The sequence below is a fragment of the Coregonus lavaretus genome (genome assembly GCF_964263955.1).
Source record: "Coregonus lavaretus genome assembly, chromosome: 32".
Taxonomy (NCBI): domain Eukaryota; kingdom Metazoa; phylum Chordata; class Actinopteri; order Salmoniformes; family Salmonidae; genus Coregonus; species Coregonus lavaretus.
In genome coordinates this window covers 8,861,058-8,873,264 of record NC_140019.1, presented here as the reverse complement: position 1 = coordinate 8,873,264, position 12,207 = coordinate 8,861,058, and the positions used below count along the sequence as shown (strand labels likewise).

At 45.1% G+C, this 12,207-nt stretch overlaps 1 protein-coding gene across 1 annotated transcript in view; it reads left to right on the top strand.

The window, feature by feature from the left end:
* Positions 1 to 12,207, top strand: part of LOC311107854 (uncharacterized protein) — a gene marked incomplete at its 5' end in the record, with an annotated part of 219,869 nt that overhangs the window by 205,047 nt on the left and 2,615 nt on the right. Inside the window, 2 exons of the mRNA XM_084150420.1 lie at positions 8,102 to 8,188; positions 11,608 to 11,706. Coding sequence (XP_084006546.1) covers positions 8,102 to 8,188; positions 11,608 to 11,706 — 186 coding nt within the window. The remainder of the gene's footprint in view (positions 1 to 8,101; positions 8,189 to 11,607; positions 11,707 to 12,207) is intronic.

Below are 12,207 nucleotides of genomic sequence, written 5' to 3'. Positions count from 1 at the left end.
ATCAGTGTTGCTCTACCTGTATGCTTACCTGCCATCATTGAAGCAGGTCTTGCCAGTTTAAAGTGTGACACTCTGGCTCCACGGACCTTTATTCTTGAGCCAGGGTTGTTCATGTTCATTTGTTTTGGGTGTATTTCTATGTGGGGGTGTCTAGGTTGTTGTATTTCTATGTTGGGTGTTTGTGCGTGTTTGTATTCATTGACTCCCAATCGGAGGTAACGAGTGTCAGCTGTTCGGCTCGTTATCTCTGATTGGGAGCCATATTTAAGATGTAGGTTTTCTGGTGTTAGTTGTGGGTTATTGTTCCAGTGTTCCAAATGTTCTATGTTCAGTCTGTGTACTGAGGACGTCACGGTTCGTGTTTTGTTTTGTCGTGTGTTTCTTTATCAAATTAAAGTCATGTTCACTCGCTACGCTGCGCATTGGTTTCATCCTTACAACCGCCGTGACAGAATAACCCACCACAAGAGGACCAAGCGGCGTAACAAGCAGGGTGTCCAGGAGCCGACGCCCTTTCCAACTCTAGCGGATATCCACTTCAACTGGGTCAAGCCGCGTGAGGAGGAGAGTGGTTGGACTTGGGAGCAGAGGATGGAGAGTCTGGAGAGTCTGGCGAGGAAGATAGATGCCTGGTCCACGGGGAGGAGAGACCCCCAGAAAATTTTTGGGGGGGGGCTCACGACGTCGGGGCAGAAGGTGTACGGCCCGGAGGAGTGCAAGAGGTTGGCAGATATGGCCGCCAGTACAAGGGGGCTACTGGGTAAAGCAGGGAAGGAAAGTGTTGAGGCACGGCATGAGGTACTGGGGTGTGTAACCAGTTCGGTCCGGCCCGTTCCTAGTCCCGAGGTGCAGCCAGTAGTGTGTGTTCCCCGTACGGTACGGCCTGTTCCGGCCCCTCGCACTAAGTGTACGGTGCGCGTCGCCAGCCCGGTTCAGCCTGTCCCTGCACCACGTAGGAGGGATACGGTGCGCTTCGCCAGCCCAGCCCGGCCTGTTCCTACTCCACGCACCAGGGATACGGTGCGCTTCGCCAGCCCGGCCCGGCCTGTTCCGGCCACTCGCACCAGGGATACGGTGCGCGTCGCCAGCCCCGCCCGGCCTGTTCCTGCTCTCCGCACTAGGCGTGAGGTGAGTCCCCAGGGTCCAGCATGCCCTGTTCCGGCTCCTCGCACTAGGCGTTATGGGAGTCCCCAGGGTCCAGCATGCCCTGTTCCGACTCCCCGCACTAGCCCTGAGATGCGTGTCCTCAGCCCGGTACCTCCAGTTCCGGCACCACGCATCGGGCCTACGGTGCGTCCCCAGGGCCAAGCATGCCCTGTTGCTTCTCCCCGCACTAGCCCTGAGATGCGTGTCCTCAGCCCGGTACCTCCAGTTCCGGCACCACGCATCGGGCCTACGGTGCGTCCCCAGGGCCAAGCATGCCCTGTTGCTTCTCCCCGCACTAGCCCTGAGATGCGTGTCCTCAGCCCGGTACCTCCAGTTCCGGCACCACGCACCAGTTCTACGATGCGCTTCAGACAGCCAGAGTCTGCCGTCTGCCCAACGGGGCCTGAACTGTCCGTCTGCCCAACGCCGTCTGAACTGCCCGTCTGCCCAACGGCGCCTGAACTGCCCGTCTGCCATGAGCCTGCAAAGCCGCCCGTCTGCCATGAGCCTACAGAGCCGTCCGCCAGACCGGAGCCGCTAGAGCTCTCCGCCAGACAGGAGCAGCCAGAGCCTTCCGCCAGACAGGATCAGCCAGAGCCTTCCGCCAGACAGGATCAGCCAGAGCCTTCCGCCAGACAGGATCAGCCAGAGCCTTCCGCCAGACAGGATCAGCCAGATCCTTCTGCCAGACAGGATCCGCCAGAGCCAGCCAGCCAGGATCCGCCATTCAGTCTGGTGCTGCCCCTCAGTCAGGTACTGTCCCTTAGTCCGGTGCTGCCCCTTAGTCCGGTGCCGCCCCTTAATCCAGTGGGGTTTAGTTGGGGGGTGGTCATGAGGAAGGGTAGACTAAAGCGGAGAGTGACTAAGGTGGAGTGGGGACCACGACCTGGGCCAGAGCCGCCACCAGGGACAGACGCCCACCCAGACCCTCCCCTAGACTGTATGCTGGTGCGCCCGGAGGTCGCACCTTTAGGGGGGGGTAATGTGACACTCTGGCTCCACGGACCTTTATTCTTGAGCCAGGGTTGTTCATGTTCATTTGTTTTGGGTGTATTTCTATGTGGGGGTGTCTAGGTTGTTGTATTTCTATGTTGGGTGTTTGTGCGTGTTTGTATTCATTGACTCCCAATCGGAGGTAACGAGTGTCAGCTGTTCGGCTCGTTATCTCTGATTGGGAGCCATATTTAAGATGTAGGTTTTCTGGTGTTAGTTGTGGGTTATTGTTCCAGTGTTCCAAATGTTCTATGTTCAGTCTGTGTACTGAGGACGTCACGGTTCGTGTTTTGTTTTGTCGTGTGTTTCTTTATCAAATTAAAGTCATGTTCACTCGCTACGCTGCGCATTGGTTTCATCCTTACAACCGCCGTGACATAAAGTTGGTGGGTTAGCCAAGACGTGTTTATTCCATTAAACATTGGGTAGGGATCTGAGATGGTTGTAATGGTAATTGTACGGTCACTGTTACTACTGTTACTACAGTGACTACTTGGTGATGAACCGTAAGTACACAAGCGTGCTGTAGGGAGCTGTAGTTGTAAATATACTAGGGTGAGCTGTAGTTCTAAATATGACCACCAAAATACACAACATGAAACCTGCATGATGGAGAGAGTGGCGCAGTGGTCTAAGGCCACTAGAGATCCTGGTTCGAATCCAGGCTCTGTCGTAGCCGGCCGCGACCGGGAGACCCATGGGGCGGCGCACAATTGGCCCAGCGTCATCCAGGGTAGGGGAGGGAATGGCCGGCAGGGATGTAGCTCAGTTGGTAGAGCATGGCGTTTGCAACGCCAGGGTTGTGGGTTCGATTCCCACGGGGGGCCAGTATGAAAGAAAAGAAAAGAAATAAAATAATGTATGCACTCACTAACTGTAAGTCACTCTGGATAAGAGCGTCTGCTAAATGATTAAAATGTAAATATATTTTTTAACACTTTCATTTATTTTAATATGTCAATATGTATTTGTTGTCTATGTTTTGGCGTGAAACTGGTGGCAAAAGTCAATTGTCGGACGATGTGTAGATGTAATTGAAATAATGCAATTGTTGATTACATGCTTTTTCATTAATTGGGTTATTTGATCTTGAACCAATTGTTCTTTCTTTTAGAAACAAATCTATCTATGAATATTTTTTTTAATAGATTGCCATGGATTTTCTGTCAATTACTAAAATTACTGAAGATTCTTTGCAACCCTATCTAAAACTGAACTCCTAATGATAATAGGTTGTATTTCTAATAATTCAATTTCTAATAATAACTCAGAAGTAATTAATGGATTTTTGAGCAGATTATGTTCAGCAGATTACTTATCTGGTTTAGTTTAGCTGCAGCAGGGTGCTCTATTCTTCGTGCCACTTCTGCATAGCTGTCTTGCTGGACTGTTGGTCTCTTCTGATTGGGGTGTTGTCCTGTTAGCATGGGGGGTAGTGGGGTTGGGGGGTGCTGTCCACTCTGCAAGGGGCCCGATGGTGCAGGGTGGTGTTGGACACTCTAGATGGGGCCCGATGGTGTAGACAAAATATTTAAGTGCCTTTGAACGTGGTATGGCAGTATGTGCCAGGCACACCAGTTTGAGTGTGTCTAGAACTGCAACGCTGCTGGGTTTTTCACGCTCAACAGTTTCCCGTGTGTATCAAGAATGGTTGATTATGACACCTTGTAGAGTCCATGCCCCGACAAATTGAGGCTGTTCTGAGGGCAAAAGGGGGTGCAACTCCATATTAGGAAGATGTTCCTAATGTTTTGTACACTCAGTGTACATAACACTACATAATACTACATAATCTCCTTCCTCATGCTTCAGAAACAGGAGATGGCTCCTGCCCAATGAGCCGTTCCGGCTCGCACAAGCCAAGGCTCGTGCTAGTCCACCCACCTACATAATACAATACATAATACAGTGCAGATTACAATACAAAATATATAATAATGTCTGTGTCTTTTCACAGTCCCCATTGTGCCGTAAGGTGTTTTTTTATCTGGTTTCTGAATCTGGTTTTATTGCTAGCTTCAGTTACCTGGGGTGGCAGAGAGTTCCATGTAGTCATGACTCTATTTAGTACTGTGCATTTCCCAGCCTCTGTGCTGGACCTTGGGACTGTGAAGAGACCTCTGATTGCATGTCTTGTGTTGTACTGATGAGTGTCTGAACTGTAGTGATGCAGTCCATCTCTCCTCAACTTTGAGCCAGGAGAGATTGACATGCATGTTACAGATATTCGCACGCCGTGTACATCTAAGTCCAATAAGTACTGCTCTGTTCTGGACCAACTGCAATTTCCCTATGTCCCTCTTTGTCGCACATGACCACACAACTGGGCAGTAGTCCAGGTGCAACAAAACTAGGGCCTGTAGGACCGGTCTGGTCGACTGAGATGTCAAGAAAGCAGAGCAACACCTTATCATGGATAAACCTCTTCCCATTTGAGCAACCATTGAGTCTATATATTTTGGCTTTGACAGATTGCTATCTAGGGTTACACCCTGCAGTTTAGTCTCCTCAACTTGCTCAATCGCCACATTATTCAATAATAGATCTAAATTAGGTTTAGCGTTGAGCTAGTGATTTGTCCCAAAAACAATGCTTTTAGTGTTTGAGATAAATAGCATCAGCCTATTGCTAGTTGCCAATTGTAAAACTGACTGAAGTTCTATGTTAAGAGTGTCAATTCTTTATTTTACTGTCTTAGCCAACGTGTATACTGTTGAGTCGTCAGCATACATAGGCACACATGCTTTATTCAAGGTCAGTGGAAGGTCATTAGTAAAATCAGAAAACAATAATGGCCCAAGCCAGCTGCCCTGCGGTACACCACACTCAACCAAATTTGTATTAGAGAGGCTTCCATTAAAGAAAACCCTCTGCATTCTATTAGATAGGTACTCTCAATCCATGATAAGGCAGAGGACACAAATCCATAACACCTACGTTTTTTCAGCAATAGGTTATGATCAATGATTTCAAAAGCTGCACTAAAGTCTAACAAAACAGCTCCCACAATTTTCTTACTATCAATTTCTTCAGTAATTTGTGTCAGTGCCGAGCATGTTGAGTGCCCTTCCCTATAAGCATGCTGAAAGTCTGTAGTTAATTTCTTTTCTGTAAAATAACCAACTAGCTCTCACAGTCTCACATCAGAATTAGATGTTTATCCATGTTTCTCAAACATCAAATTTCAAAGTTGTTTAAGTGTTTAAGGTTAAGTTTAGGCATTAACTCCCAAGTGGCGCAGCGGTCTAAGGCACTCCATGGCAGTGCTTGAGGCGTCACTACAGACCTGGGTTCGATCCCGGGCTGTGTCACAGCCGGCCGTGACTCCCATGAGGCGGCGCATAATTGGCCCAGCGTCGTCTGGGTTAGGGGAGGGTTTGGCCGGCCTGGATTTCCTTGTCCCATCGCGCTCTAGTGACTCCTTGTGGTGGGCCGGGCACCTGCAAGCTGACCTCGGTTGCCAGCTGGATGGTGTTTCCTCCGACACATTGGTGCGGCTGGCTTCCCGGTTAAGCGAGCATTGTGTCAAGAAGCAGTGCGGCTTGGCAGGGTCGTGTTTCAGAGGAGGCATGGCTCTCGACCTTCGCCTCTCCTGAGTCCATAGGGGAGTTGCAGCGATGGGACAAGACTGTAACTACCAATTGGATATCACAAAATGCGAGGAAAAAGGGGGAAAATTAGAATAATCTCTGAATGGGTTAAGTTTAGGCATTAACTCTGAAATTGTAAAGTTAGGCATTAACTCGGAATGGTTAAGGTTTGGGATAGGCTTAAAACCAAAATCTCAAAAACAACTTTCTATCGCTAGATTCAAACATGCAACATTTGGAATCAGAGGCAGATGCTTACGCCCATCTGTCATCCCCGTCCACAATGCCCTAGCAAAACCGAAACCTACTTGAAGGTAACAGCGCTCACTGTTGCCCCTAGTGGCCGGTTCCCACGTCATCTCCCGATGTCCTCAGACATGGATGGACGTTGAATACTGACATGTATCACGGGTGACCTGGTTGAAAATAACTTTGTATTTGATCAAATACCATTTTTTCCTAAAGTTTGACAAGCACTGGTAAGAGGCTCATTGGTCGACTGTTTCAACCATTAAAGAGTACTCTGCTATTATTGGGCAGCGGAATGACCTTTCCCTCCTTCCAGGCCTGAGGCACACACCATCTTCTAGGCTTAAATTGAAGATGTGGCAAACAGTTGCAATGTATTCCGTTACCAAACTCAGCAACTTACCATCCATGTTGTTGGTACCAAGTGGCTTGTCCTTATTTATAGATAGCAAAAAGAATATCACCTCTTTCACACCCACTTTGCGGAACTCAAAACTACAGTGCTTGTCTTTCATTATTTTATGCATGAATATGAAGGCTCAGCGTTTGTTGTTTGCATGTCATACCTAAGTTTGCTAATCTTGTCAACAAAAAGGTTATTCAAGTGGTTGGCAATATCAAAGGTTTTTGTTATGAACAAGCCATCTGCCTCAATGAAGGATGGAGCCGAGTTCACTTTATAAAGTACTCCAGAGCATTTTACTATCATTCTTTATATCATTTATCTTTTTCCATAGTATAGTTTCTTCTTCTTTTTGTTTAGTTTAGTTACGTGATTTCTCAATTTGCTGTATGTTTGCCAGTCTGCTGTGTTGCCAGACTTATTTGCTATTCCCTTTGCCTCATCCCTCTCAGCCATACAATTTTTCAATTAATCATTTATCGATGGGGATTTGTCAGTTCTACCAGTCAGTTTCTTGATGGGCCTATCAGTAACCGGAAGAAGCAGTTTCATAAATGCTTCAAGTGTTGTTCCTCATTACACATCAAATATTTTTCACATTTTCGACATGGGAATCATTGCAAAACCTCTTGTATGATCGCTTATACACAATTTTAGGTCCAGTCTTTGGAACTTAGTTTTTTTTTTAGATATGGCTATTATATTATGATCACTACATCCGATGGGTGTGGATACTGCTTTAGAGCAGATTTCAGCCGCATTAGTAAAGATGTGATCAATGATTTAGTTCCTGTTCTGTTTGTAAATACCCTGGTAGGTTGACTGATAACCTGACCCAGATTGCAGGCATCGGTTACAGCTTGAAGCTTCTTTTTGAGTGGACAGCTTGATGACAACCAGTCAATATTTAGATATTTAGTTGATATCACATACATTATCGAGCATTTCACACATATAGTCCAAATACTGACTTTTAGCACCCGGTGGTCTATAGCAACTTCCCACAAGAATAGGCTTTAGGTGAGGCAGATGAACCTGTAGCCATATTACTTCTACATGATCTGACATGAGAAGCTCTCATTCTAACAGGAATATGACTCTGGACACACAGAGCAACACCTCCTCCATTTGCATTTCTATCTTTCCAATATATCTATAACCATGTATAACTAACTACTACTGCGTCATCAAAGGAATTATCTAAGTGAGTTTCAGAGATGGCCAGAATATTAATGTTTTCTGACGTTTGTGAGTTGTCAATTTGTCCATTTCAGGCTACATATGTTAATAGTGGCCATTTTTAGTCATTTTCTGGGTTGGTTGTTTGTTTTTAGTGCTATTCTGAGAGGCTGATCCGAGGTAGACATGTCAGAGTAGTGTTGGGGTAGGTACTCTGAAATATATAGTTTACCAAGCTACCAACTACTTCACACTGGAAGAAGTTGAGTTACAGAAAAATTATCATATCTGAATCTGAAATGTCATATAATAACAAATGTTTTTTGGGGTGAAAATAGTTCCAGTAGTTACCTTCACCATTACAGGCAAAACAATTATTGACTACTGAAAACACTACGAAGATTTTTATTTAGTTAAACTTCCACCAAGGTACTGCAACATGTTGTTGAATTACTAGTTGAATTGAATTTAGTGGAACTACTCCCCAACACTGCCTGTCTGATCTCTCTCTCTCTCTCTCTCTCTCTTTCTCTCTCAACAGGGTGACCGGGGGACAGTGGGGAAGAGAGGTCTGAAGGGCGGTAAGGGGGAGCAGGGTCCTCCTGGACTGGACCAGCCCTGTCCTGTGGTACGTCACACTCAACCTTGACCTTTCATCCATGAGCCTATGGACATTTATCTCCTTTGAGCCAGACTTGATAAAAAACGTTATTTAATTACAATTGCAGATACTTTACTATTTACTTTTTTCATTTTAATCTCTATTTCTATGATTTCTTACTAAAGTGCTTTCAGAAAGTATTCACACCCCTTGACCTTTTCCACATTTTGTTGTGTTACAGCCTGAATTTAAAATGGATTAAATTAAGATTTTTTTTGTCACTGGCCTACACACAATTGTAAGGGTTTGTGTGAGGTGTGACCCAGGTGCGGTGCAGGATAGACAGTAGGCAGAGATGGTGAAACAAGGATCTTTACTGGTGGTCCTGAAGCCAGGATATAAAACAACAGACTTAACACGATGAAAGAAAGGTGGAGAAAATAAGTCTCCAAAAACTGGCTGACAGCCAAAATACGAAATAGTAACTATGACTGAAATAAGAAAGAAACAGGAAGAAGACTTCTCGAGTACTTGTACACACTTCTCCGATCAGACACTGATTAGTACTGCTGAGCATAGAGAAACTAGCAGAGAAAACAGAGCAAGGGAACACAGGGAAGTGAGGGCATAAATACACAGGTGAACAGGTAGACACAGGTGACACCAATAGGATGATGATTAGTCCAGACTGTGAGTAAGGAGGTGCCTAAGGTTGTCGGAGGATGACACCTAGTGGGTCGCTCCGGAACTGCGACCCCCTCCTGTAACACACAATACCCCATAATGTCAAAGTGGAATTATGTTTTTTGAAATTTGTACAAATTAATTTAAAATGAAAAGCTGAAATGTCTTGAGTCAATAAGTATTCAACTCCTTTATTATGGCAAGCCTAAATAAGTTCAGGAGTAAAAATGTGCTAAACAACTTACACTCAAGTTACACTCTGTTTGCAATAATAGTGTTTAACATTATTTTTGAATGACTACCTCATCTCTGAACCCCACACATTAAATTATCTGTAAGGTCCCTCAGTTGAGCAGTGAATTTCAAACACAGATTCAACTACAACGACCAGGGAGGTTTTCCAATGCCTTGCAAAGAAGAGCACCTATTGCTAGATGGGTAAACATTTTTAAAAGGAGACATTGAATATCCCTTTGAGCATGTTGAAGTAATTAATTATACTTTGGATGGTGTATCAATACACCCAATCATTACAAAGATACAGCTGTCCTTCTTAACTCAGTTGCTTTAGAGGAAGGAACCGCTCAGGGATTTCACCATGAGGCCAATGAAACTGTTACAAAGTTTAATGGCTGTGATAAGAGAAAACTGAGGATGGATCAACAACATTGTAGTTACTCCACAATACTAACCTAATTGACAGAGTGAAAAGAAGGAAGCAAATCCAATACAACACATTACTGAGTACCACTCTCCATATTTTCAAGCGTAGTGGTTGCTGCCTCATGTTATGGGTATAAAATCAAATAAAATCAAATTGTATTTGTCACATGCGCCGAATACAACCTTACACTGAAATGCTTACTTACAAGCCCTTAACCAACAATGCAGTTTTAAGAAAGAATACCTAAAAAAATGTATTTAAAAAAACGTAACAAATAATTAAAGAGTAGCAGTAAAATAACAATAGCGAGGCTATATACAGGGGGTACCGGTACCGAGTCAATGTGCGGGGGCACCGGTTAGTCGAGGTAATATGTACATGTAGGTAGAGTTATTAAAGTGACTATGCATAGATAATAAACAGAGAGTAGCAGCAGCGTAAAAGAAGGGTGGGGGGGGGCAATGCATACAGTCTGGATAGCCATTTGATTAGATGTTCAGGAGTATTATTTACATTTACATTTAAGTCATTTAGCAGACGCTCTTATCCAGAGCGACTTACAGTTAGTGAATACATTTTTTTTTTTTTTATACTGGCCCCCCGTGGGAATCGAACCCACAACCCTGGCGTTGCAAACGCCATGCTCTATCAACATCCCTGCCGGCCATTCCCTCCCCTACCCTGGGCCAATTGTGCGCCGCCCATGAGTCTCCCGGTCGCGGCCGGCTGCGACAGAGCCTGGATTCGAACCAGGATCTCTAGTGACACAGTTAACACTGCGATGTAGTGTCTTAGACCACTGCGCCACTCAGGAGACTAGGGTAGAAGCTGGCTTCGGGTAGAAGCTGTTTAGAAGCCTCTTGGACCTAGACTTGCCGCTCCGGTACCGATTACCGTGCGGTAGCAGAGAGAGCAGTCTATGACTAGGGTGGCTGGAGTCTTTGACAATTTCTAGGGCCTTCCTCTGACACCGCCTGGTATAGAGGTCCTGGATGGCAGGAAGCTTGGCCCCAGGGATGTACTGGGCCGTATGCACTACCCTCTGTAGTGCCTTGCGGTCGGAGGCCGAGCAGTTGCCATACCAGGCAGTGATGCAACAAGTCAGGATGCTCTCGATGGTGCAGCTGTAGAACCTTTTGAGGATCTGAGGACCCATGCCAAATCTTTTGAGTCTCCTTAGGGGGAATAGGTTTTGTCGTGCCCTCTTCACGACTGTCTTAGTGTGCTTGGACCATGTTAGTTTGTTGGTGATGTAGACACCAAGGAACTTGAAGCTCTCAACCTGCTCCACTACAGCCCCGTCGATGAGAATGAGGGTGTGCTCGGTCCTCTTCTTTTTCCTGTAGTCCACAATCATCTCCTTTGTCTTGATCACGCTTGTAATTGTTAAATACTTTGGAGGTTTTCAGAATTAAAAAGAAATAGAATGGAGCTAAGCACAGGCAAAATCCTAGAGGAAACCTGGTTCAGTCTGCTTTCCACCAGACACTGGGAGATGCATTCACCTTTCAGCAGGACAATACCCTAAAACACAAGGCCAAATCTACACTGGAGCTACTTACAAGGAAGACAGTGAATGTTCCTGAGTGGCCGAATTACAGTTTTTAATTAAAACTACTTGAAAATCTATGCCAAAACCTGAAAATGGTTGTCTAGAAATTATCAACAACCAATTTGACAGAGCTTGAAGAATATTTAAAAGATTAATGGGCAAGTGTTGCACAATCCAGAGGTGTAAAGCTCTTACAGACTTACCCCGAAAGACTCACAGCTGTAATCACTGCCAAAGGTGCTTCTACAAAGTATTGACTCAGGGTTGTGAATACTTATGTAAATTAGATATTTCTGTATTTCATTTTCAATAAATTTTGCACAAATGTATAAAAACATGTTTTCACTTTGTCATTATTGGGTATTGTGTGTAGATGGATGAGAGAGAAAAAAACAATAATCAATTTTGAATTCAGGCTGTAACACAACAAACTGTGGAATAAGTCAAGGGGTGTGAATACTTTCTGTACTGTATATGCTATTCTGTATCTCTGGGAGTAATGTACGTTCAGAGTGTGTGTAACAGTAGGTTGGCTCTTGCTGACAGGGTTCTAATGGGACTAAAGGACTTTCTGATGAGGGGGCACAGTCCATCCCTCCTCCTGCTCCTCTTCCTCCTTCTGGCCCTGAGGACCCCTGTCCTTTGGTACAGTATCTCTACCTGTTTCCACCTTTTCACCTCTTTCCTTTGTGTCTGCCTTTTTCCCCTTTCGATCCCATGCACTATTTCCCTTAGTCTGCTTTCCTATTCCATGTGTGTTTGCTATCTGAATTATGTCATTTTTTACAGCAGTAGGCAGGATAGTCACAGGAATCCTGAGATCAGCATAATTCCAGCTCCATATTGTGTTGTGGTCTTGATGTGGTTGTTGGTTGTTAATGTGCTGACTTGCATGTGGTATAGTAGCTAAAATAACTATGTATGCTGATGATTGCACACTCTACACATCAGCACCTACAGCCAGTTAGCTCACTGAGACTCTTAGCAAGGAGTTACAGTCAGTGTCCGAATGGGTAATTACCAATAAACTGGTCTTAAATACATCTAAAACCAAAAGCATTGTATTTGGTTCAAAGCATTCTCTTATACCTTAACCTCAACTGGAGTTGTGCATAAAGGATGTGACCATTGAAGAAGTTGAAGAAG